We start from the raw sequence: 23,022 nt of genomic DNA on the forward strand, positions 1-23,022 counted from the left end.
TTTTTGCAGGAGTTGTTTACGAAAAGGTTGCGAGAGGCAGCCTGCGATCACCTGCGATCTGAGAGCTTCTTTGTTTGAATATCTGTGGAATTCGCAGTGTTTTAGTTTTATGCGCAGGCGCATCACGAAATTGTCGATGGATTCGCCCTTTTCTTGCCTGGTCGTGTGGAATACGTGACGTTCATAGTCGACGTTCGTGTGTGGAGCGAAGTATTCAGATAGTTTGGCGTGGAGTTCACCGTATGTTACTGTGTCGACGTTGTGTAGCTCTCCGGCTATGTCCCTCACTGCTGGCCCGACTGCCATGAACAGCGTGTTCTTCAACCTTGCATCATTGGTTAGCCCTATCGCTCCCGTGTAGAATTTGAAGTCCCTGAGCCATATCGTCCAACGGGGCCCCAGATTTGATGTGTCTCTAATTTAGAAGGGGTTTGGCATATGCATCAACTGCGCTGCTCCTCCTTCCGTGTGAGGGGGCAGATTGTTGCCTTGAGTACCATCGCCACCTCCTGGCGAGGCTGCTGCGGTGCTTGCCCCTCCTGTGGATGAGGCAGGCGTGCTTGCGGTGTCCGACATCTTGATCCACTTTCCGCCGACCGGCGTGCCTCTGGCGGTGGGATTGTGCCCACTCCCCTGCTGTGGGGCTGTGCCTGCCCGTGTGGTGCGCAGATCCTCAGTACGGGGTCACGGCGTGGTCCGACGCCGCAGTCAGACGCTGGCGGCTCCCAGCTGTCACGCGTTGTGGAGGTGCGCCGACGTGCCGAGCCGCACAATAGCGGATCTCAACACGCCACTAGTGGGCCGTACTTCCTCGTCGCCATTGTCAGGCCGTAGCCTGAGTAAGGCGCAGCGTGCGCGGGCCTCGCGGCAATAATACGCGGGAGCCAGCGGTGCGTACAACCTTCCTTTATTCAACTATGGCGGCAACTGCCGAAATCCCCTCCCGCCCCTCCCCTTCCCCTGACGTCACATCCGGTACGTCATTACGTTACGGCCGCAATGGCGGCCCCCACACAACGATGCGGGTGGGCTGACAACCATGCTGCCGTTGTAACCTCACTTTTCCTACCGATAGGATTTTCTGACAGATAGCAAAAAGTGACGTTACACCGGCTGATGATGTGTCACAGCTCGTGGTGGTCCATTGCAACATGATGTTTTGGATTCCCCCTTGCTTGGGGAGGAAACAGCAGTCTGTGGCACACATGGGGTACATTATTTGGAGACAGAAAAATACAGGTATGCATGCATGCCAACCCTCCCGATTTAGGCGAAAAATATTGCTATTTTTCAGTCTTCCGCCTAAAATAACTGTAGCCCCAATGCATTCCTATGGGGAAATATGCGTCTCCCGATTTGCCTGTGGAAATCTCCCTCCCAGGTGCATCTGAATGTTGGCATGTATGGGTATGACTTAATAGCTGCTGATTATGGCAAGTCGGCAAGCCAGCAGATAGCTGAAACACTAAATGGCAACTGAAAAGATATAAATCCTTCTTTGTCAGCAATGGGCTGATGTGGAGGAACCTGTGTTAAAAGGCAATGAAGTGATAAGAACACTTCTGTATACTCAAGAGATGTAGGGAAGGCCAAAGGATTCCAGCAAATGCAGCTCGTGAAAAGCACACGTTTAAAGCCCCAGAAAGAAAGTAATACAGAAAGTAACTGCCTAAGGGGTAGTTGCTGAGGGCCCCTTGAAGATGCCCTGACGACCCTGCTACCATTGTTACAGATATGTTGCAGGGGTCTTGAACGTGACTCCTTTCCAAGATGGACGCTATGTTCGCGCAGCGCTGCCTGTGGAGTTTCACTTTTCCACAATTCGCCAGTTCCATGTGCAGGATTCCCCTTCCAATATGGCCGCCAAGTTCGTGCAGCGCGGGGGCGGAGCCTCGAGCTTCCCCATCCTTCTGCACTTCCTGGTGCAGGTCAGCTGATCAAGCCCAAGGCTACAGGTTGGGAAACGGAGGGCGATGAAGCGGTGCATGTGTTGTGCCGCTTGTTCTGCAGTTCGCTTTCGTCATAGTTTATCATGGAGACAGATGTGGTGTATCCAAGGGACCCGCCAGTGTCTGGGGGCCAGGGGTGCACCCGGAATCTGATGAGTGAGGGTGACACCGGGAACTCCCCGGTGCCTGCCTCTAACCTGTGCCCGTTGCTTCTCGCACCCATTTTCTTTGCACTGCTCCTCGCCATCGGTGTTTCCCGGGGATCGGCAGCCTTCACTCAGGTGAGATGGGTTTTCCATAACAAAGAGATAGCCCTCAAAGTTCTGCCCTTCCAGTTGTAGTTCACGCCCTCCTCCTATGCTTTATTTGCATTCTGGTATTTGTAGTCCTTTGTGGATATATGTGACAACTTACTCTGCATGTCCTGTTGGGATATTTTGTACTAACTGTGCCTCACATCCGCAGAGTGCCTCCTGGGGCTTATAGTTCAGTGACATGGTTTGCCTTGTCTTTGGCACAGAGCATTCTTAGACGAGTAATAGCACCGTGGGTTTTTTGTTGTATTGAGTATCTGTACTGGGAGATGTTTTTGGATTTTAATTTCTCTTTGAGTATTGTAACATTATGAGGCAGGAGCACTTTTTTTATTTGTGGCCTGTATTCTGATAGTGAGAGGGGGCTGGAGAGGGGCGGGGGTCACTCTATGTACTAGGTAATAATTGACTTTTCTGGAAAGTTATCTTTAATTACAAACTTGTTCTGCATTGTGGCCCCTGTAGTCTTGGAGGTCTAGTTGTCCAAAGCCAGACCTATTGTTTTTCTCTCCATTCTTTTAGCTGCGATTTTGCATTCTCATGGGACAAGTAAAGTTACAAGTGTCTGTTTTTTTTTTAACCTGAATGTGGGAGCTATCATCCGATCCAAGACTTCTAGTACTCCGTCCGTTACCTCCATGTCCGTCTTCCTTGTCACAGTACTTAGCCTATGAAGTATAGTGTCAGCAGGGTTAGCCAGTGGCCAGCCGGGGTAGCCAGTAGCCAGCCGTTAACCAGCAGCTACACTCAAGGTAGGAATGTTCTGGCTGAAGAATAGAGCAGTCACTCTACTCTGGAGCCCCTACCACTTAGCAAATGAACCCACACTGATAGTACTGTCAATGTTAGACTGCTCCACACTGTGATAGTATTATGATTATCATCGTCTAACACACCCTCCTACATACAAATGCGCCACACTGAAAGTTCTGTGATTCAGAAACTGTTGTTTATTATCACATCCAGTTCTGGAGATACATCTTAATTTGCCCTATATTGGTGACACGTGTTTCGGCAAAATGTCATTGCCGAAACATTTCTTAAACCAGGGCTTATTTCTGTCAAGCAACAATAATAGTAATAACTGGGTTCAATCCCTGGCAAATAAGCAGCTCGTTAGGCCCTAACAGACACACTAGACAAGCTGCTTATTTGTCGGGGCTTGAACCCAGCTATTACGATGTGCGCAGACCGCAATAGCATTATTGTTGCTTGACAGAAATGAGCCCTGGTTTGAGAAAGGCAATGACATTTTGCTGAAACACGTGTCACCAATATAGGGCAAATTAAGATGTATCTCCAGAACTGGATGTGAAACAGGTTCTGAATCACAGAAATTTAAGTGTGGCGCATTTGTGTGCAGGAGGGTGTGTTCGATGACGATCTAGCTTTAGAGGTGGGGTCTTGTACCTCTATCTCTCCTGCAAGTGCGACACGGTCACTGAGGATAAATGGCATCCAGGGTCGCTCAGTGCTAGCAGGTTGGTGCAAACAAACCCCTCTTGTGATTACCAGTCTGCATTGCACCCCACCAAATTGTTCATATACTCTCAAATATAGGTATAACAAACCATATGTGTCTGCTATAATACTAAACCCACTTTAGTATATGCTGAAACCTAAAACATGAAACCTAGGCCTTTCTCCCACTATACAGGACTCTCGCGCTAGATGTAGCTGGACTCTCAAATCTAGGTGTAGCCTCCACCTTTGTATATTATATTTGAAACCTAGGCCTTTCTCCCACTATACAGGACTCTCAAATCGAGGCATAGCCTCCATCTGTGTATATTATATTTGAAACCTTCTGTACTGTAGAAACCAGACCTCTCTCCCACTAGCCGATGCTCTCAAATCTAGGCATTTACCCAAATTGCATATGTTAGCTGCGAGATATATACCCCACTAACCAAAAAGCTCTTATTTCTGCATACTGAACTCGCGCAAAACAACCACCTCTCGCAGTTGCAAACCGCATGTACTTGACTACACTGCAACAACAAACAACACATAAGCCGCACCAACAGCACACGAGGACTGACATCGATCCGATACTCGCACCAAAGCTCAGCGCACAGTGTTAACCAAACTGAAGCTGCCAACAGGACACCACTTATCTCACTATCCTACTCCCTTCTCGCCCACCCCGCCTTCTCGTTTGCAGATCCGCCAGGGGACCAATTCCGTTGGTGACGGTGCGCAGTACAAATACCTTTAACATTAACATAGGACAGGCACATACTTGGACCGAAAAGGAATGGCCTAGCCCTCCCGACCCATCACAGTAGGTAGGAGTAGCCATTCCATGGAGAGTCACAAACCCGCCCCAGGAGGTAACAAAGCGTGAAGGAAATCCCTTACAGAGACCAACCTGGATGTGACAAAAACCCTGGTGATGTGGATCTCTGCGAAGTGCACTGGTTTCTGGATAATGTCCTTTGAATTCCAGCTACAGCTTGGAACTGGTGGCAGGTGTCTATTGGCGCCAGTTGGTATTTCACCTTGTATAGGTGAATGTCTGGATGAAATGGAAACCATTTGTAGCTGGTCAGCTTCAGAAAGACACCTTATCCAAGAGTACCCCTACCAACTATTGGCCCGCAGTAGTCCAAGTGCGCCGTCTGTCCAACCTTGAGAAAAGGACTTCAAAACAGCTGCCAGGGACTGGGCTAATGACTGACCACCAGTGCAGGAACTCCTCAAGAGTCTGAAAGAGAGGCTGGGGCTCACAAGACCCTAACCTCTGCTGCTCAACCCTCCCTTTCTTTGAGGGGCCCATGGTCATTGGCGTGAGGAAGCCCTCTGGACGAGGGGTTGCTGCCTCAACAATAATCGACAAGCAATTCTGCCTGCAGCACCAAGAGCCGTTTCTCAGGTGGGCTGAATAACCAGATGACCAGAGCCTGATGCCAAAGTGCCCAGAATAGGACCAATATCCACAACATCTTTGTTGCCCAATCGGGTTCTTCTTGCTACCGAGTACCTCAGAGGTTTGGGGGAAAGGAGGCATAGGCTTATTCAAAACCGTCACTCCAAATACACCAAAACAACATGGGTCACAACCATCCAGTATAACTTCATCCCCCTACAGTCTAAGGGCCCTGCACAGATCGGACCTCTCTTCAATAAGCTCTTGCCGCAGTCGAGATGGACCGCTGGATGTTAACTACTAGCAATCACACAACCAAAACACTGTCCCTGTGTTGCTTTCTGTTGGAAGGCAGTGCGGCTGTCTTAGTCTGTACCGTGAAGAGGAAAAGTAGGACTAGTATTAATGATTACTGGTGAGTAATCGGAGCATCTTTGACTAAACGATGACATGGTTGTCATACAGAGAAAACCCTTTAACTCTTTCAGCCTCTGTTTCTTGTCAGCCAATATTAGGGGTGCTTAGATACAGTTTACTATTAGGCACCATAGAAAGCACTGGATGTCACAGCCAGATACATTTCCTGTAAATGGGGATGGGGGGGGCTTGGCTTACATGCTGTTGGGTATACCCCTTCAAATCCTGCACCGTGAAGATTGCTAGACGTACACTTCCCTGGGGAGGAAGGATGGCTCGGGGGCAACGCGTTTGTCTTGGAAGAAAGACAACGCAGCACAACCCGGGTTTGAATCCCCATCCCGCGCTTCGAAACTACTCGTTGGTTTTGGGTGCGTTTTATTAAAAAAAATAATTATAACCTGGGGTTCACTCCCGGGCATCGCAGCCTCTCCAAGTCCCGGGCCGTCACTAGGCATACCCAAACATCATTCTGAGGTGGCATTGTTTGGGATCGGGCTGTAACGGGAGAGTGTCACAATGAAGCCAGAGAGCAAGCGAGGCGGATTGGCTTGGGGTGAACTATAGGAGGGGCCACCTATGGCAAAGGTAACAATTGAAAAGACTCAGTAAGCGCTCCATATCTGGGTATACTTGCCACGCTGTCCACCTTGAAGAACCAGGAAGTACATCCTGTGCTCCTGTTGTTGCAAATAGTTTGGGCCAAATGTGCACACACACATCCTAATCTTACTCCATTACCTCCAACACTCTGAACTTCAAGCCGCCGAGGGCGTTCCCACTACCAGCGCATTGAGACTATAATAATGGTAAAAGGTGCTATATAAATGACAAGTACAATACAATGCCGGAAATCTGCGTTATATGAGAAGTGTAGTTGCTCAGCACTGTCATAAGATTCAGGTCAAGTGTGCAAACTATTCACATCGTTGCCTTTTTATGTGTTGACACACTTTCAGCCTGTCTTCAAAGGAATAGTGCGCTCAAAATTATTATTGTCCAACAGATGGGCAATAATGAAAAACGTGCATTAAACATAATTTTAATGAAAGTTCCTATGTAAACTTTTGAGCAAACGAGGCTCAAAGCGTTTACACGCGAGCATCCATTTTGTCAGCCTCATCAGCTCATGTTAAGCTCTGCCATGGTGGCACTAAACAAGCAGCAAAAGCCCCCTACTGGGAGCTTTTGCTTACTGCAGCCAGAGCAGAGCTGTACATGAGCTTGGAAGGCTGCCTTCACTTTCATTTTACGTTTTTGGTGCTCCCCAAGCCCAGGGAAGCACAGAAAACATAAAACGAAAAGGCAAAAAGCGAAGGCGCAGCAATTATAAATACAATTTTGTTGTATTTGTGATTGCTGTGGTTGGAAAACCACGGCAATCGCAAGTACAACAACGTTGTATTTCTGACTGCGGCGGCTTTGCTTTTTGCCTTTTTCATTTTACATTTTCTGTGCTTCCCTGGGCTTGGGTAGCACCGAAAATGTAAAATGAATGTCGGGTTGGGGGAGTCCAGCAGACTCGAAGCAAAAGCCGCTGCAGTCAGAAATACAATATTGTTGTATTTCTAAATACTGCAGCATTTAGAAATACAACAACGTACCCGGGGAAGTCCAGGAGTCTCAAAGCGAAAGCCGCCGCGGTCAGAAATACAATGTTGTATTTGTAAATGCTGCAGTTTTCTTTCTACGTTTCTCGGGCTCCAGGAAATGTAGAAGGAAAACCGCAGCATATATAAATGCAACAACGTTGTATTTGTTTGCTGTGGCTTCATCTTCGAGTCTCCTGGGCTCCCCCAACCCGGGTTGGGGAAGCCCAGGAGACGCGAAGCTGAAACCACAGCAAACATAAATACATTATACATGCTGCAGTTTTATTTCTAAGTTGGAAAGAAAACCGCAGCATTTATTTTGCAGTGCTTTCAAAAAAGAATTACATTTTAAAGCACTTACCAGCAGCAGCTTGTGTTAATCTCTGCTCTCTGGCAATAATGAAGCAAAAGCCACCCAGTGCTAGCTTTTGTGTATTACAGCTGGCTGGCTTTTGTTTCATTAGTGCCGCATGGGCAGAATTGCGACAAGCACAGGAGGCTCATCCATTTCACAAAATGAATGCCTCCTAGTGATTGAAAATATTGAGTTTGAGCCTCATTTGCTCAAAACTTTACATAGGAACTTTGTTGAAAAATATTTTTGATTATGGGCCATCATTTTAGCCAATACAATTTTAGAGTGAACTATCCCTTTTGAGGTTGAGCTAGCATTGCAGGTGTTGGGATCCAAATGACTATCTATTGGGAGCATGTTCTTCCCGGGTGTGAAGGCTCAGCAGGTGAATGTGCCTACTGCAAGGATTTTATGTGACCTGAGAATTATTAACTGAAGGATGAAGGTTTTGAATTAACCACAGGCATTGCTCAAGTCTCCCCTCCAAACCTTTCATTTCCAGCCTACTTTGCTGGCATGGGAAGGAGGAAACCCTAGGCAAATCGATGCCCTCAGGCTGTTTGTGCACTTTATAAATTAATAAAATAAATCAAGCTTGTCAAACTGCAACCACGGGTATGTTTTTTGAATGAATCGTAACTACTTGGTTGCCTGGACCTAGAGACCCAGGCTTCACCTCACTGGCGATGCCCAGTGAGGCCAAAACATGTCCTCTTGTTTCGGTGAATTTTTTTTATATAGTGCCAAAGCGCTATGGATGGTGGGGTCGGGCACTTCAGGCCAGAGAGTTAACATATACATTCATGGCACTGATGCAATAGTTGTGGGCTTTTTTGAGGGGCTGGGGTCATTGCCTGAGAGGTCACCATTGCTGTTGACCCCTGCAAGCTCTGGCACTCTACCTGAGTTTCCACTGGCAGAAGTAGGGTGAGGGTAGGGGGGGGTTACAGCCCCAGAATGCTTTGCAGGACCTTGCTGTCACCTTGTGATGGACCCTGAAGAAATACCGGGTGGTTGATTCTTGTGACGGCACACGCGACCAGTTACACATAATTTCTAGTGGATCTCTGCGAAGTGCACTGGTTTCTGGATAATGTCCTTTGAATTCCAGCTACAGCTTGGAACTGGTGGCAGGTGTCTATTGGCGCCAGTTGGTATTTCACCTTGTATAGGTGAATGTCTGGATGAAATGGAAACCATTTGTAGCTGGTCAGCTGGATTTCACACCTGGATGACGTGCCTTTTTTAGGTCCCTCAGACCTGAGGCACTCGACATCTGTTTGCCTGAGATGCAGCGCATCCCACTTCCTGGGGGGATAGGGGGGGTTAGGGTGGTATGCATGTGGGTGTGCCCAATGCTGGAATGGAAACTGGGGGCTTGATTATGTGCGCGTGGGGGGGCAGAGGGGGGTTGCACGTTAATGTGCAGGAGAACTTGCAAGACTTTTCTTAGAACCCCTTTTGCATAGTGGGGGGCCTGCTATGGGCATCCAGCAGGCCCCAGGGTGCTGTGGGGCATTGGCCCCATCGAGGCTCAGTGCCTCTGGGGGTTGGGGCGTGCTATGGACCTCCAGCAGGCCCCAGGGTGCTATGGGGCATCGGCCCCATCGAGGCCCAGTGCCTCTGGGGGTTGGGGCGTGCTATGGACCTCCAGCAGGCCCCAGGGTGCTATGGGGCATCGGCCCCATCGAGGCCCAGTGCCTCTGGGGGTTGGGGCGTGCTATGGACCTCCAGCAGGCCCCAGGGTGCTAGGTTGGGGCGTGCTATAGACCTCCAGCAGGACCCGGGATGCTATGGGGCATCGGCCCCATCGAGGCCCAGTGCCTCTCGGGGGCGGAGGGGGGGTTGGGGCGTGCTATGGACCTCCAGCAGGCCCCGGGGTGCTATGGGGCATCGGCCCCATCGAGGCCCAGTGCGCCTCGTGGTTGGGGCGTGCTATGGACCTCCAGCAGGACCCAGGGTGCTATGGGGCATCGGCCCCATCGAGGCCCAGTGCCTCTCGGGGGGGGGGGGGGGTTGGGGGCGTGCTATGGACCTCCAGCAGGCCCCGGGGTGCTATGGGGCATCGGCCCCATCGAGGCCAAGTGCCTCTCGGGGTTGGGGCGTGCTATGGACCTCCAGCAGGTCCCGGGGTGCTATGGGGCATCGGGCCCCATCGAGGCCCAGTGCCTCTGGTGGTTGGGGCGTGCTATGGACCTCCAGCAGGCCCCGGGGTGCTATGGGGGCATCGACCCCATCGAGGCCCAGTGCCTCTGGTGGTTGGGGCGTGCTATGGACCACCAGCAGGCCCCGGGGTGCTATGGGGGCATCGGCCCCATCGAGGCCCAGTGCCTCTGGGGGTTGGGGCGTGCTATGGACCTCCAGCAGGCCCCGGGTTGCTATGGGGCATCGGCCCCATCGAGGCCCAGTGCCTCTAGGGGTTGGGGCGTGCTATGGTCCTCCAGCAGGCCCCGGGGTGCTATGGGGCATCGGCCCCATCGAGGCCCAGTGCCTCGGGGGGTTGGGGCGTGCTATGGACGTCCAGCAGGCCCCGGGGTGCTATGGGGCATCGGCCTCAGCGAGGCCCAGTGCCTCTGGGGGTTGGGGCGTGCTATGGCCCTCCAGCAGGCCCCGGGGTGCTATGGGGCATCGGCCTCATCGAGGCCCAGTGCCTCTGGGGGTTGGGGCGTGCTATGGACCTCCAGCAGGCCCCAGGGTGCTATGGGGCATCGGCACCATCTGGGGTAGGGGCAGGGCGAGCCATGACCATGCAGACCTCTGCCACCGGCACGAGGGTCCCATGGCATCATGAAATGAATGAGACCGACTCAGTCGTTCCTCTTCAGGAGTCTGCAGCCTTTCTGGTGCACGTGCCTGACGGGGCTCCTTTTTAGTCATGGCCCACCTTAAAAGGGCAATACACGTGGGAGGTGACACATTGTCTTAACTACAACCCCTCCCCAATAAATAAACTTTTACATTGCAGGGGATTCATTAATACATTGTTAAAGCAAAGAGGCGTTTTCTGTAATGCTGCAAGTAAACTAGGAAAGGGGCACGTCTTTTAAATGAACACAGCTGTGCTTCATTATGTTCTGCAGAGCACAATCATGACAGGAATATTCACATGTGCTCTCTCCAGAGGTTCCTGTAGTCTAGAGGTTAAGTGGCACGCCTTTGGTCCGGTCCTGATGATCCGAGTGCGATTCCCTCTGTCTCGGGAACATACATAGATCGTTTACAGTAATCGGCACAAATAGTTTTCTCTGATTCGAGACGCGTCGGATCCGAGAAACTCCGGCCCAATGACCAGCGCTGGGTGTGTGTGCCATAGCGTGGGCACCCCAGTGCCTTGTCCTCCCCCATGCCCTGGCCCCTCACTCCCCTCCCCCCTCTCCTCCCCTCATGCAACCCGGCATATGTCATACATCACATGTTGGAAAAAACAACTCTGACACCTTGTAAAGTTGGAAGATTAAAATGCCTCAGCAGCTTTATTTTGCATAAAGTCTTGGAGTTATCTTACAGGCGATCCGTAATTCACCAATTCACCACCACAGGTATACTACTCTGTGTGCGGCTACCTAGGTATCCCTTGCCCCCCCTCCCTCACCGTCCTCGTCCGGTGGACGCCTCAGGTTCAGCCCGGCCCTTGCTAATAACCTCTCTACCCCGGGCCGTTTGTAGATTTCCCATGACCGACTTTTGCCATATGCCCCCCCTTTTGCTCTAGGTCTTTGTTGGGAATGCCCTGCCCTCCCCCCTCCTACCCTGACACTTGCCCCGTGTCCTGGGTCTAGGTCTACATAAAACAGGCAGCCACACGGTGCCTCGGTAGTGTTCAGGTTCCTATACCGGCACCACCACAAGTGCCCCAACGCTACACATATCCCACATCCGTCGTTAAGGCCGACACCGCCCTCCGGTGCCGGCCCACACCTTTCTGCCTGCCTATATGGTCATCGCTTTGCGATGCCCGTCTATTTTGAGTCCTTTCTACTCTGTCCCCCCTTCGTCCCCCAATTGCCGCTTGTACTGGAAGCCCAATCCTATCTATTCTGCACCCCCATGTCTCCCTTCCGTCTTGCCGAGCCCCTAAGAACTTCCCAGTTCCCTCTCCCCCCAAGGCCTCCCTGTGAAGTCTGGCCCAGTGCCTCCCTGCCAGCGTAATCTTTCTTCCGGGTATCCTATCCCTTCTCCTTCCTTCCTTTCCCAAGCTTGCTCCTCCACTCGCTAGGTCCCCAGTTTTTTGGGTCCCGCCAAACCCCCCCTCCCTGTCGTTTCTGCCCCTCCATATCCTAGCTCCATTTCCCCCCAGAGGCAGACTTCCCAGCCCTGTTCTTCTGTACCCCGTCTCCTGTCCCCCAGCTTTTGGTCCTTGCGCCCCCCCCCCCTTATTCCTTGGGACTGGCTTCCTCCCCCCTGTTCCCTCTATTCGCCTTGCCGCCCTGTCTTGGATCCCCCACCTCCCTCCCCCCTCATGCCCCCCTCCTTCTGTGAAGACTTCCCCTTGCTGTTATTTTGTCACCGTTATCTGAGCCCCCCGTAGTCTCCTCTTGCTCCCCCCCGACCGACGTCCCTTGATGGCCTTGTTTGTGAGTTTATTCGTTCTAACCCCCCCCCCTGCAATTTTGGGCTTGGAATTGGCTCCCAAGTCCCCTAAATCCCTCCCCTTTTTCCCAGGGCCTCCCCCGAGCATATTACTCTTGGGGCACCGTAAATCTAATCTGTTGGCTGATCATTCCCCTATGGGTCTGCCAGTGCTTCGTTAAAGGGATTGACCTGTGACGCCTCCAAGACTCTCTGCTGGCTGCCGGCGGCGGAGAGTTCCCCCCCCAGCCTGCACAGGGCACTCCCCTCTTAGTTTTAGTTTTGCTTTAGCATGCCCCCGCACCTCACCTTCTGCTCATTCGTGTGGATGTTTGGGGGATGGGGGGTTGGGGGGAAAGCGGGGTTGGGGGGAGGGGGGTGGTAAGAGGAGGAATTGCCCCCCACCCACGCCCTTTCGATCTGTACCCCATCACGTGCATCCCGCGTTGTTTAGTGCCGTCCTCCATTCTAATGACATTATTGCTGTGCCCACCTCGGACAGGTGCGTTTTGTCCTTATCGAAATAACCAGGTACCTTTAAGGTAATAAGGGGGTGCCGAACCCATACCATCCCCTTACTTTTTAGGAAACCCCCCATACGACTGTTAGTCTTCCTCCTCCCCTCCTCTATGGCCCAGTGACGTAGCGCATGGATCTCAGACCACATCACCTCGCACTCCCTGAATGCCCTTCCTATTCTTAGTAGCTCTGTCAAATCCTTCCTCCCTTTCGTCACAAGATCATTGCCCCCAATATGTATTAACAGAATGTCGGGAGAAGGGTGTTGCTGAGCTGCTTGTTCCAATGTATCCCATAAGAACGTGCTTTTTAAGCCCCCCTTGGCGATCCAACTGATCTGTGTATTCCGGAGGCCGAGGTTACCGGTCCAAAACGCCGTCCGTGCTCTGGCAGCTGCCCTGGCCACGAAGGAGTGGCCCACGCCCCATACCCTGGTGGTTTCTGTGGAGACATGAGAGGTCATATTAGATATGTGGCAGAGGTGGTGCCCACGGCACCACACGGGGCCCTCAGCCCCCGCACACCCTCCCCCCGCCCAGCCCCCACCCCCAGGCCGCATTGGCCTGGTTACCGTACATATAATTTGTATTTGTCGGATACCCATCTCCCTATCTTTTTGACCCTGTCCTCCCCCAGGCCTTCCCTGCTTGCTGTCGTTGCTGCGCCTATGCGGAACGAGTGGATTGAATATTGAACCGGATTCACGCCGGAACTCGCCAGGGCTCCCTCCAAGACTCGCCTGAATTGGAACTGGGTAAGTGGGGTTCCGTCCTCGTGTTAGAACAAATAACCCAGCTCCCCCCCCCCTTAATCTCAAAATATGCTGTCATATTTTCTACTGGGCAGAACGCTTCCTGTCCCAGTCTGGCCTACACTAGCTCGCATCCCTTGGCCTGCTGGTCTGTTTTAGATATCCTGATGGTGACCAATATCCCCCCTCCCTTATGCAATACATCTCCCCATAATAGGGCTCTGAAGCTCTGGTCATTTTTTGCTTTAGCCACTAGCTCACTAATCCGTAGGGCCCCAAAAAAGGCCAATGCGAAGCATGCTTTAAACATGGTGCTTACGTATTTAGAGTAGCACACCCCCATAGTTGCTGTCATGACCTTCTGTAATAGCTCAAAATCAATGGGCCTCCTCACTGAAGTTGGTACCACGCCCCCCCTGCCCCTGTTCCAACCTTTCAGTGCGGCTCTTACCAGAAAGCCCTTAGTTCCCTAAGTGCCAAACCTCTCCATTCCCCCACTCTTCCTTACACCCCCCATTGCTGTTCTACCGCTGCCGTACTCCGCATTTCAAAGCAAACGAAGAATCTAGGAACAAGCAGCAGCATAAACAGTAATTTAAATAATGCCAAGAAAGCATGTATGAACTCCCTTCCCCCCCTACCTGTTTAACCCCTTGACCCTAGCCCTGCCGTAAATAACAGTTTACTTGAAGCGTGTTTGGGTACAGCCTTATTCCCCAATATTATGCACTTTCCGCCCTGTTGTAAGAATACCACGTGAAATAAAAGCAAGCATGTGCCTGCACCTGCCCCGCTGCACCTGTAGCTATCCCCCTGAACAAAGGCATTGAAGCCAGCAACGTGGTCAAGCGCGCCAAAAAGTCGCAATATCACGGCTACACCCAACCAAGAGACCTGCCTCGTGGGGGCGCCCCTGGAAACAAATATCCTGTATTTAATTCCCCGAAATGACTTGGAAGGCTACCGCGACGTGAAGGCTGTGAGAAAACAAGCCTCCTTGCCGTACTGAACTCGTTTTACTCCCCCAAAAATGAACCCGTTTTTAACAAAACCTTGTGCCCAGGGGCTATGTAATACCTAAGGACACGTTCTTCAAATTGAAACCCGGCTGTAAACATAAATATCCCCTTAATGACACATGCAAAGCATTTGTAAAATACAAAGCCAATCTTCGCGCACAATGTAGTCATTTGCGATGCGAGACTAGCTTTGCATAGCGCCTGCAAACTCGTAGGACACACTCCCCAGAAGACATCTCTCTCGTACAATGTCTCTGCCCTTAATCTGCCGAGCCAAAAGGGGACTCTCTCAGACCTGATATCTGAAGTGGACCCCACAATCTACCATCGACCTAAAATAATTCATGCCAGACGTAAACGTCCCTTCATGGTCATGAGCCTCGCGCCAACTCACTGCCTCTACGTTTTCCCGCCATATTACTTTATTTGAGCTGCATTGCCCATAATGCACTGCACAATTTCTTCTTGCCCCCACTGCCCCTGTGACTTGAAAATGACTTTAATACTCGCAATGTTTTGCCGGCCCCCTTGACCCAACATGAGGATCTAACGCACACTCCCGCCCTGACCCTGTGATCCATACTGTGAATACCGTATTGCACCTGGCACTACATTCATGCGAGCAAACCCTTTCGTGGTCCCAGTACGTGTGGCAGAAACAGCCCCCCAAGCCAGAGAAGTGGTGAACCCAGTGTGCATTGTTCCTGTAATGCCCAGCAACGTGTTGCTACAAATTATTATATAAAGCCGATCGAACAGGGCCTATACATTGCGTTTCTTAAACCAAAAATTTCCTCATAGCTCACTGTGCAAGTCACCCGGCAAACACATAGTGGCCATAAAACACGTGGATGGCTTTATATAAACGTAAAACCCCCCCCAAAACCGTGAACCAGAGCATGGATCACCCGTACACAAGCGGTCTCGCCCCTCACTATCACTGTCTATTATTATTACCAATAAAATCTATGCCCATAACTACTTATTTTCGCATTACATGCCGCCCTAAGCCGCCATTAACCATGTGTCTACCCATAACCGCGGCCTTTAGTATTGTATAAGAAAAACGTTGACCACCCTATGCTGCACGGCGGTTGCTTGCAGCGTGCACAAAACGAAAATGCTGTATACAAAATATGCGGCACGTATACCACCCAAGAGCGACCTCCCGCCAAATCCCATGGAGCAAAGCCACTGAAGTTTATAACCCGCAGTACCGCCTACACACACATACATCACCCGCAGCGTTCCTATAACAGTTTAAGCACTTACTGCTGCTGTGCTTTACTCGCCATACAGCTAGCTGGAATCTCAAAGCATTTCACTCTTCCCCAAGGAGGCAGCAGATCGCCGCACCGGCAACGCCAAACACCAAAACGCAACCACAATTCCAACGACAATCTCAAGACAGGGCACGAAATCGCGACAGAGAAAACAGGCAGACGATTGACACAGGTACGCACCAGACATCCGAACAACGTAACCCCAGCCATCAAAACCCCCCCTGCCCTGCAGGCTTCCCTGCCCAGAAAGGCAATGGCGTGTGACCCGCAAATTGGGTCGTCCACAAAAGAAATGGCGCCCCTCCACCAAGGCAGCAATGCGCTCCGGGCAGGCCGCAGCCCGTGCCAACACCCCAATGCTCAAGCGCAAGCTACCACCCGGCACGAGCCCCTAAAACCACCAGCAGACCATCGCTCCCGTGCGCCCCGCCACGCACGGCACCCCTGACTTCAACAGTCCAAAAGAACATACAGGGTACACACCGCACACCCCTCAACATTGGCTATACTCTCCTGTACCCGCCCCATACAACACCGAAAGTGGGCACGGCATCGCCTCTCCTCCTCCACACAAACTCCCACACTACACTCTAACCAGCAGTGAACCACGATCCATGGTCACCGATTCTCTCAACACTAGTGACCTCCCATCAAAAGCCCGCCGCCCCCACGATGGCGGCCTGGGAAACCAACATCAACAACCCCAATGCACCAAGAACCGCCCACCCCTATGTCAAACATGCAGGGAGGCGCAATATCACTAACTCCGACCCTTCCCTCAACCCAGAAAACCCCCTTCGCCCGTCACAAACATGTGGCGACCCTTAACCGTCCCCTCCCCCCCCACAACACCTTGTTTCTGAACCCATTATGCCCTGGCCGGCAAGCACCTGATGTTTCCCCAAAAGCGAATTCTCCCTCCGCACCTCGGTTCCTATCCGTTCCCGCGAAATTTTGCGGTGCCATCCTTCCCTCCTTCCTGCGCCCCCCCCACCTCACTGTGGTTATACCCCCTTCATATGACTTGCAATAACTTATTTGGTTTCTGCATTGTTGACCCTCCAACTCTGCGCCCCATCGCGGACAGAAACCGCTCAAAGCAAATCACCATGCACTTGCTTTCCCCATTCTAATACATTCACCCTCCCTCCGCCGCGGTCTCGTCCGTTCCCATGAAAAAGATTTTTTCGACGCCATCTTGCCCTCCGTGCACGCATCCCACCCCCCCCCCCATGGTTATACCCCTTTCACCCTTTCCGCAACGCGCCTCGGTTTACCACGCGCCTTAGAATCCCTATCATGTCCCTATTCCGTCTCTTCCATCACATAACCCACACTTGACTTCATGCTTACTTTTCAAGGTCTCGTCCCCTCCCCCAAAGATCCCCCCGAGCATTCCCACGGAGGCCGCCCGTCTTGTTGCTACTCCCTAAACCGGCCTCTTTTTCATCCGACCCCCCCCCTCCCCCGCCACTACCCCCACTCCCCTTACGACCATCCTACACCCCAAATGACACTTCCGTTCGGCAACCGCCAAGACACTCACCACGGACCACCAAATATCGAGCCACGCAACTATTCAACGTACCTTTAGTTTTCCCGGCTGGAACCTAAACCCGCTGCGGCAGGAACTCCCGAAATCGACATGTCTCCAACTCCTGGACCACGCTTGGAACAAACCGCGACGCCGACGAAGCCCGGGGAGCAGGATGGAGAAATCCACTATCCGGTGAGGCAGGAAACCGAGGGAGAATGTGTTAGTGTCTAGAAAAGCCCGTGCCTTTACGGGGCCTGCTTCTCCCTTGGTTCCCTGCCCCGCCCCTCACGTTTCGCACGCTCCCGTCCGCTTCCGGGGGCGGGCTAACGTGTTCCTCCCCCGTCCCCGCCCCCTGACCTGGTTGAGTAGTGGGGGAGGAGGTCGGCTGGGCAACCCCCACTAAGGGGCGGCGCCCGCCATGTCACCTTCGCTGGCGCGTTCGCCTGCCATGTTATGGACCTCCCAGTCTTTCGGTAGCATCTGCTGGGAAATCTCATGATGTATCTTAGGCCAGTCCTGATCTCTAAACGACAGTGCCCCAGTTCTAGCAGCCTTTCAGATGTAAGGGCATCTCAGGGGCCAGTCCTCAAGTTATTGACCATTCCCAGGCCTACTGGCCTTTCATAGGTATTAGCTTGCCCCGTTTTCCCTTTAGGACAGTCCTGATGTGATAAGTCCCATCCTGATCGCTACTGGCCTTTCAGCGATTTCTGCTTGCTAGGCAGTTTCTGATTTGCCTAGAGCAGATTGGCATGAAATCATCTCTTCTGCGGCCCTTTTTGTTGGCATGCACATATCGTTTTACAGAGCTCTCACGTTCCCCGTGGCCATGCACAAGAACTAGAGGTGGACTGGCCTATACGGAACTCTGGAGATTGCCCAGCAGGGCTCTGCACACTGGGCCTCTGTCGTGTGGTAACTTATTTTATTTCCAAATGTTCTCATAGGAATAGGGCTGGGCTTGCTGAAAATGTGTAATATGGGGCCACTTTGAAAATGATTTCCATGGCTTATTTTGGTTCCCAGTCCACCCCAGGTGAGAAGGCCATCTAGTCCTGTTTTTCCCTCCCTTTGGATTCTGGGACTTGTTTTTGCTTTACCATTTAAAACTACAAGTCCCAGAATTCCAAGCAAAAATATGATTGTGTGGCATTTTCACGCATGGGTACGGAAAAACGCGGAGCTTTACATATATCGCTTGATTGTCGTGTGGCCGACTGTCCCAGCTTATCGGATGCGTCGCTTATCAGGAAGCCCTCCCCGTTTCCTTCCCTGTAGGCCAGTCCACCTGTAAACTGGTTCCTTGGCCTCTGCTTCTTCACGCTCCGCCTCGTCTCAGTCCCGTGTGGCTGCCGTGCGGTGGGTGAGCCTGGGTGTGTGTTGATCACCGCCAGGAAGGAAGTACGTGTCGCAGTGGTGGGTTGCTCACGGGGATGCAGTCACGGGTTCGTCTAGTCAACACAGTCACGTGGCACTTACTTCATTCTAATGCAAAGAAACAATCTGCACGAAAGCAACACACGTTTCGGAAACATGTTTTCCACCCCACGAGGTGTGGCTTGGAGGGGTGGGGCGTGCGAATGGGGGACTTCCTCACCCCTTCCCTTTTCCTCCACATCCGATTCCAGTTGGCAAACCAGATGGGGTCACTGCGACCCCGTTGTGCTTTCATTTAGCAAACGAATGCACGTGTACGTTTGGTTAATTTTAGTTTTGGAAAATGGATGTAGGCCGGATGATGACAGTAACATGGGGTGTTGTGGGGGCCCGCCTCGGGCCCCTGGGCGGGCTTCATCCAGTGTCGGGACAGTGCCACACTCATGCAGCAAACAAAGGAGCAGGGGCGGCAGCCCACGTGGCTGGGGGCAACCAGGCCGGGGTTGCACCCTCAGCCATGGTCACATGGCTGCACCCTTGCAGGAGGACGGCGATGCCCAGCAGGGGCGCCGACCTTGTGCAGGGCCCCGTCCCTGGGCTGACTGCTCGCGGTATTGCACCAGCAGGGTGCACACAAGAACGACTCCGAGGTCAGGATAGGAACGACTGATGAGCCGGAAGTTGTCCACCGGGTGACGGTCTGGGGTGGTGAGTTACTGGTGACACATTAACATTCCACATCAGGCACACCCTTTATTAACTTGGGTGAGGGGCTCTTGCACCCCTGACACAACACCATCACTCATGGCCGGCACCCCGCTACCCCCCCCCAAATACAATGCTAGTGTCACCCAATAGTTTGGCCGGGCCAGTCCAGGCCTGCGGGTCACTAGTCCAACTTCCATCAAGAACGTCTTCGGAACAGCTCGGGGTTCACGGATGGGTAAGGCCGCACTCGAGGGTACCAGGGACCACCTCAGCCCAGTCTCTGGACAGTGGAACACAATTGCGGCTGTATGCTGGCGGCCAGATGAGAGTTCAGGGCCGGCAAAGCCGCACCTGGGGGTAACAGGGGCCACATCGACCTAGTCCGCTTGTGACAGGATGCTGGCGGTAACCAGATGATTGCAAAATTCAGGGACCGGCAACGCCGCACCTGGGCCCATCTCGGCCTTGTTCCTGGATGGTGTAGGCTCGACGCTGGAGGGTACTGGGGGCGGGATGACGTGCCACTCCTCTCACTTCACATCCTTTTCCGGGGCTGCTGGCAAGGAGGCCCTGTTGACGGGTTGTCTGGACCAGTGGGCTTCCTCCGCTTCTGAACCAGGAGTCTCTATGGCCTGGGAGGGCGCACAAGCACTCATGAGAGCTGCAACCCTCATGATGATTCCTCGCGGTGTGATCTGGATGGGCTGACGGACAGCACCAGCATGCTGATGGCCTCAGGGGCTGGTAGACGGCGTCCGTCACATGCCCCCCCCTTTACTCTTGATGGGATGGGGTGGGTACCTGCGGCCTCTGCTGTGTTGTCTGGGACCTGTGGCACCCTCCATTCGCTATTCTTCTGTTGGTCTTTTCACCCTGGCAGGCCCAGGTTGTCCGTAGCCTCCCCCACCCCACAGCCCCCCCACGTTGTTGCAGGGGGGAACACGCTCTTTCTTTCTTCATGCACCGCCGCAGCCCTTTTCTGTTGCGGGCGACTGCTTTGATGTATCCGCGCCGCGGGTTCGTCTATCATAGGCCATGCCCCCACCTTTTTTTGCTCCTTAGGCGGCCTCCATTCAATGTTCCCAATTTTTTTTCTTTTTTGTGGACCGGTGTTGCTGGGCCACTTCCGTGCAGCCCTGTGCGGGGTCAGCCACCTCTCCCCTTTCACCACCCCGGCCGTGTGTTGTAGGCTACCCCGCTTCCTATGTCTTGTGGCGGGCGAGCTACAGTGTGGGCCACGCCCCCTTTTCTGGGCGTACCACTGTCCTGGACCCAGTTGTGATTACTATTAAATTTGATTGTGCGGCCTGGGTTTTGAAACTGGCAATCTGTCCCTTCCAGGCCAGTCCCCCGTTGCTCCCCTGCACGTGGGAGTCCAACGGAGGGTTGGCCCCACCCTATTCCTTTGTTCCCGCTGGCCGACGCCGCCTCCCCATCTGTTGTGGCGCAGGGGCCGCCAGGCATTGTCTTTTTCTTGTAGGGATGGGGTGCCAGATCCACCTCCTCCATGCGGCGGATGCCGCTCTTCCATGTTACGCGGCTGAGGCCGCAGGGCCATCTTCTCCGTTCTTGGAGGGGGCTCCGCCTCCGCCATTCCATTGTTCACTTTGGGGAGCATGGGCTTCCCGCCGGTGATTGCAAAAAAAAGTTTTCTTTTCTGGATCACGGGCCCAGGTGGTGACGGGCCCGCCACCCGTGGGGGCCACCTCAGCTCTTTTGACGGCCCCCTTCTTCATCACACCTCCAATGCCCAATCCTCTCGGCCACGCCTCCTTGCCAAGGCCACATCAGCAGCACCATCATTGCACGGCACACCCACCGTGCCTCTCCCTCAGCGGCCGACACCGCACACCGACCTGCAGATACCAAGCAGCCTGTGCCCAAAGACAGCACGGAGCCCTGGGCCACCACAGAGCGGCCAACACCACCTCCACACACGGGCTCCCAGGCCGCAAGTTCCAGCCTGCGGGCGGAACGTCCTCATCGCCATTGTTGTGGGGCCCGCCTCGAGTCATCGGGCGGGCCTCAGCCAGAGTTGGGATCACCCGACATGGATTGCCAGTGCCGCACTCATGCAGCAAACCAAGGAGCAGGGGGCACCCTACTCGCCCCGATCACCGGAGGAGCCCACGTGGCTGGGGGCACCCAGGCCGGGGTTGCACCCTCAGCCATGATCACATGGCTGCACCATTGAAGAGGACAGTGTTGCCCAGCAGGGGCGCCAACCTCGTGCAGTGCCCCATCCCTGTGCCTACTGCACGTGGTATTGCACCAGCCGGGTGCACACAAGAACAACACCAGAGTCAGGATAGGATCGACTGATGAGCCGGAAACGGCGCGTTCTTTTTATTGACTTGGTCACATGGTTACCACACACAGATCCTTGAGAGGTACCATGTTGCCCAGGAGTGGTGGCATGCAACATGGGAGACGTTCCTATACGGTCTCATCTGGCGCCCGATATCTGAGAGACGCAACACCTGGAGGTCAGCAAGAGCCTCCTCGCCACAGTTGGGTAAATCGCACCGGTGCGCTATACAAATCCAACACAATGTATTGTGGGCTAAAGGGACACACAGAGGAACCTGGGACGCGTTGGGAGATGAGGGACATGTTTGGGGAAGGAGGCTCTCATGGGAGGGGCCTTTACACTCTAATAAGGGAGTCATTGAAGGGCCAGTGAGGAACCAGCCGAATTGTTTGTGTAGGACACTTTCTGGGTTATTTATTTCAGGGAATCTCTGTTGCATGCAGGCTGCATCCTGTGGGAGGTCCCCTGCATTCAGTTTCCACCAGACCACCATCGGAAGGTAGCCAGTGGGACCAGATGCCAGTTTAAATGCATCTAGGGCTGGGAGTGTTGACAGATGACTAATCTCTTCCTTTCCTGCCTGAGCAGTTACCTCATCAAGGAGTGCATTTTATTGGTATATAACGTGCCTGTACACAAGTGTTAAGGTGCGACAAGACCAGGGAAGGAAGACCGAGGGAGGACAAGACAAACTATCTTACTAGGCCCTGTGTCATTCTGATTGTGCAAGTGTGATAACGCAAGGTGCAGGGGGGAGCGAGGATTGCCAGGGAGAGGGAAGTGGGTAGTGCAATCAGGGCAGCATTGATCTGAGTAAGTGCAGCCAGGGCAGCGCGGCTCTGGTTAAGTGCAAAGAGTCAGGGGACTAAAGAGGTTACAGTTACAGCCCCTAAGTGCGCGGTAGGCCTGGAGGCAGTGCAGGGGATCATGGGGGAGCCTGGTACCCAGTGAGGCTCAGAGGGTAGCCAGGCAACCAGTTGGTGCAGCAGGGGAGGGAGAGTGAGAAAGCAGAGGAGCAAAGGAAGGTCTTGGGCTGCTTCTGGAACTTCAGGTGGTCCGGCTCAAGTTCGAGAGGGGCAGGGAGACCATTCCAGAAGGCACCTGCAGAGGAGAGAGATCACCACCCACCCTCTGCTTGGAGAAGCGCCTGACCCTCCGAGAGTTGAAGGTAGCTGAGCGACAAGCTCGGGATGGAAGGTATTTTGGAAGAGAGAGTTGGGTGTAATGCAGACTCCGGCCCCAGAAAGCCTTGTGGATGACGCAGAGGGTTCTGAACTTGATCCTTGCAGCCACCGGGAGCCAGTGTAGAGATTACTGGACTGGAGAGATACAGTCCCTGGGCTTGAGGCCCAGGATAAGTCTTGCAGTCCTGTTCTGGATTAGTTGAAGAGGGCTGAGAGGTAGATGAAGGCAGATTGAAAAAGAGGCTGTTAAAGTAGTCCAGCCTACAGC

At 53.1% G+C, this 23,022-nt stretch overlaps 1 protein-coding gene across 1 annotated transcript in view; it reads left to right on the forward strand.

Annotated features, from left to right (window-relative positions):
* The first annotated feature begins 1,899 nt into the window (after nucleotides 1-1,899).
* Nucleotides 1,900-23,022, forward strand: part of LOC138521852 (sialidase-1-like) — a 95,502-nt gene continuing 74,379 nt past the window's right edge. Inside the window, exon 1 of the mRNA XM_069634997.1 lies at nucleotides 1,900-2,230. Within this exon, the coding sequence (XP_069491098.1) occupies nucleotides 2,033-2,230 (198 nt within the window). The 5' untranslated portion in view covers nucleotides 1,900-2,032. The remainder of the gene's footprint in view (nucleotides 2,231-23,022) is intronic.

Source organism: Ambystoma mexicanum, chromosome 13, assembly GCF_040938575.1.
Source record: "Ambystoma mexicanum isolate Mex_15411 chromosome 13, UKY_AmexF1_1, whole genome shotgun sequence".
In the NCBI taxonomy this organism is placed as follows: Eukaryota; Metazoa; Chordata; class Amphibia; order Caudata; family Ambystomatidae; genus Ambystoma; species Ambystoma mexicanum.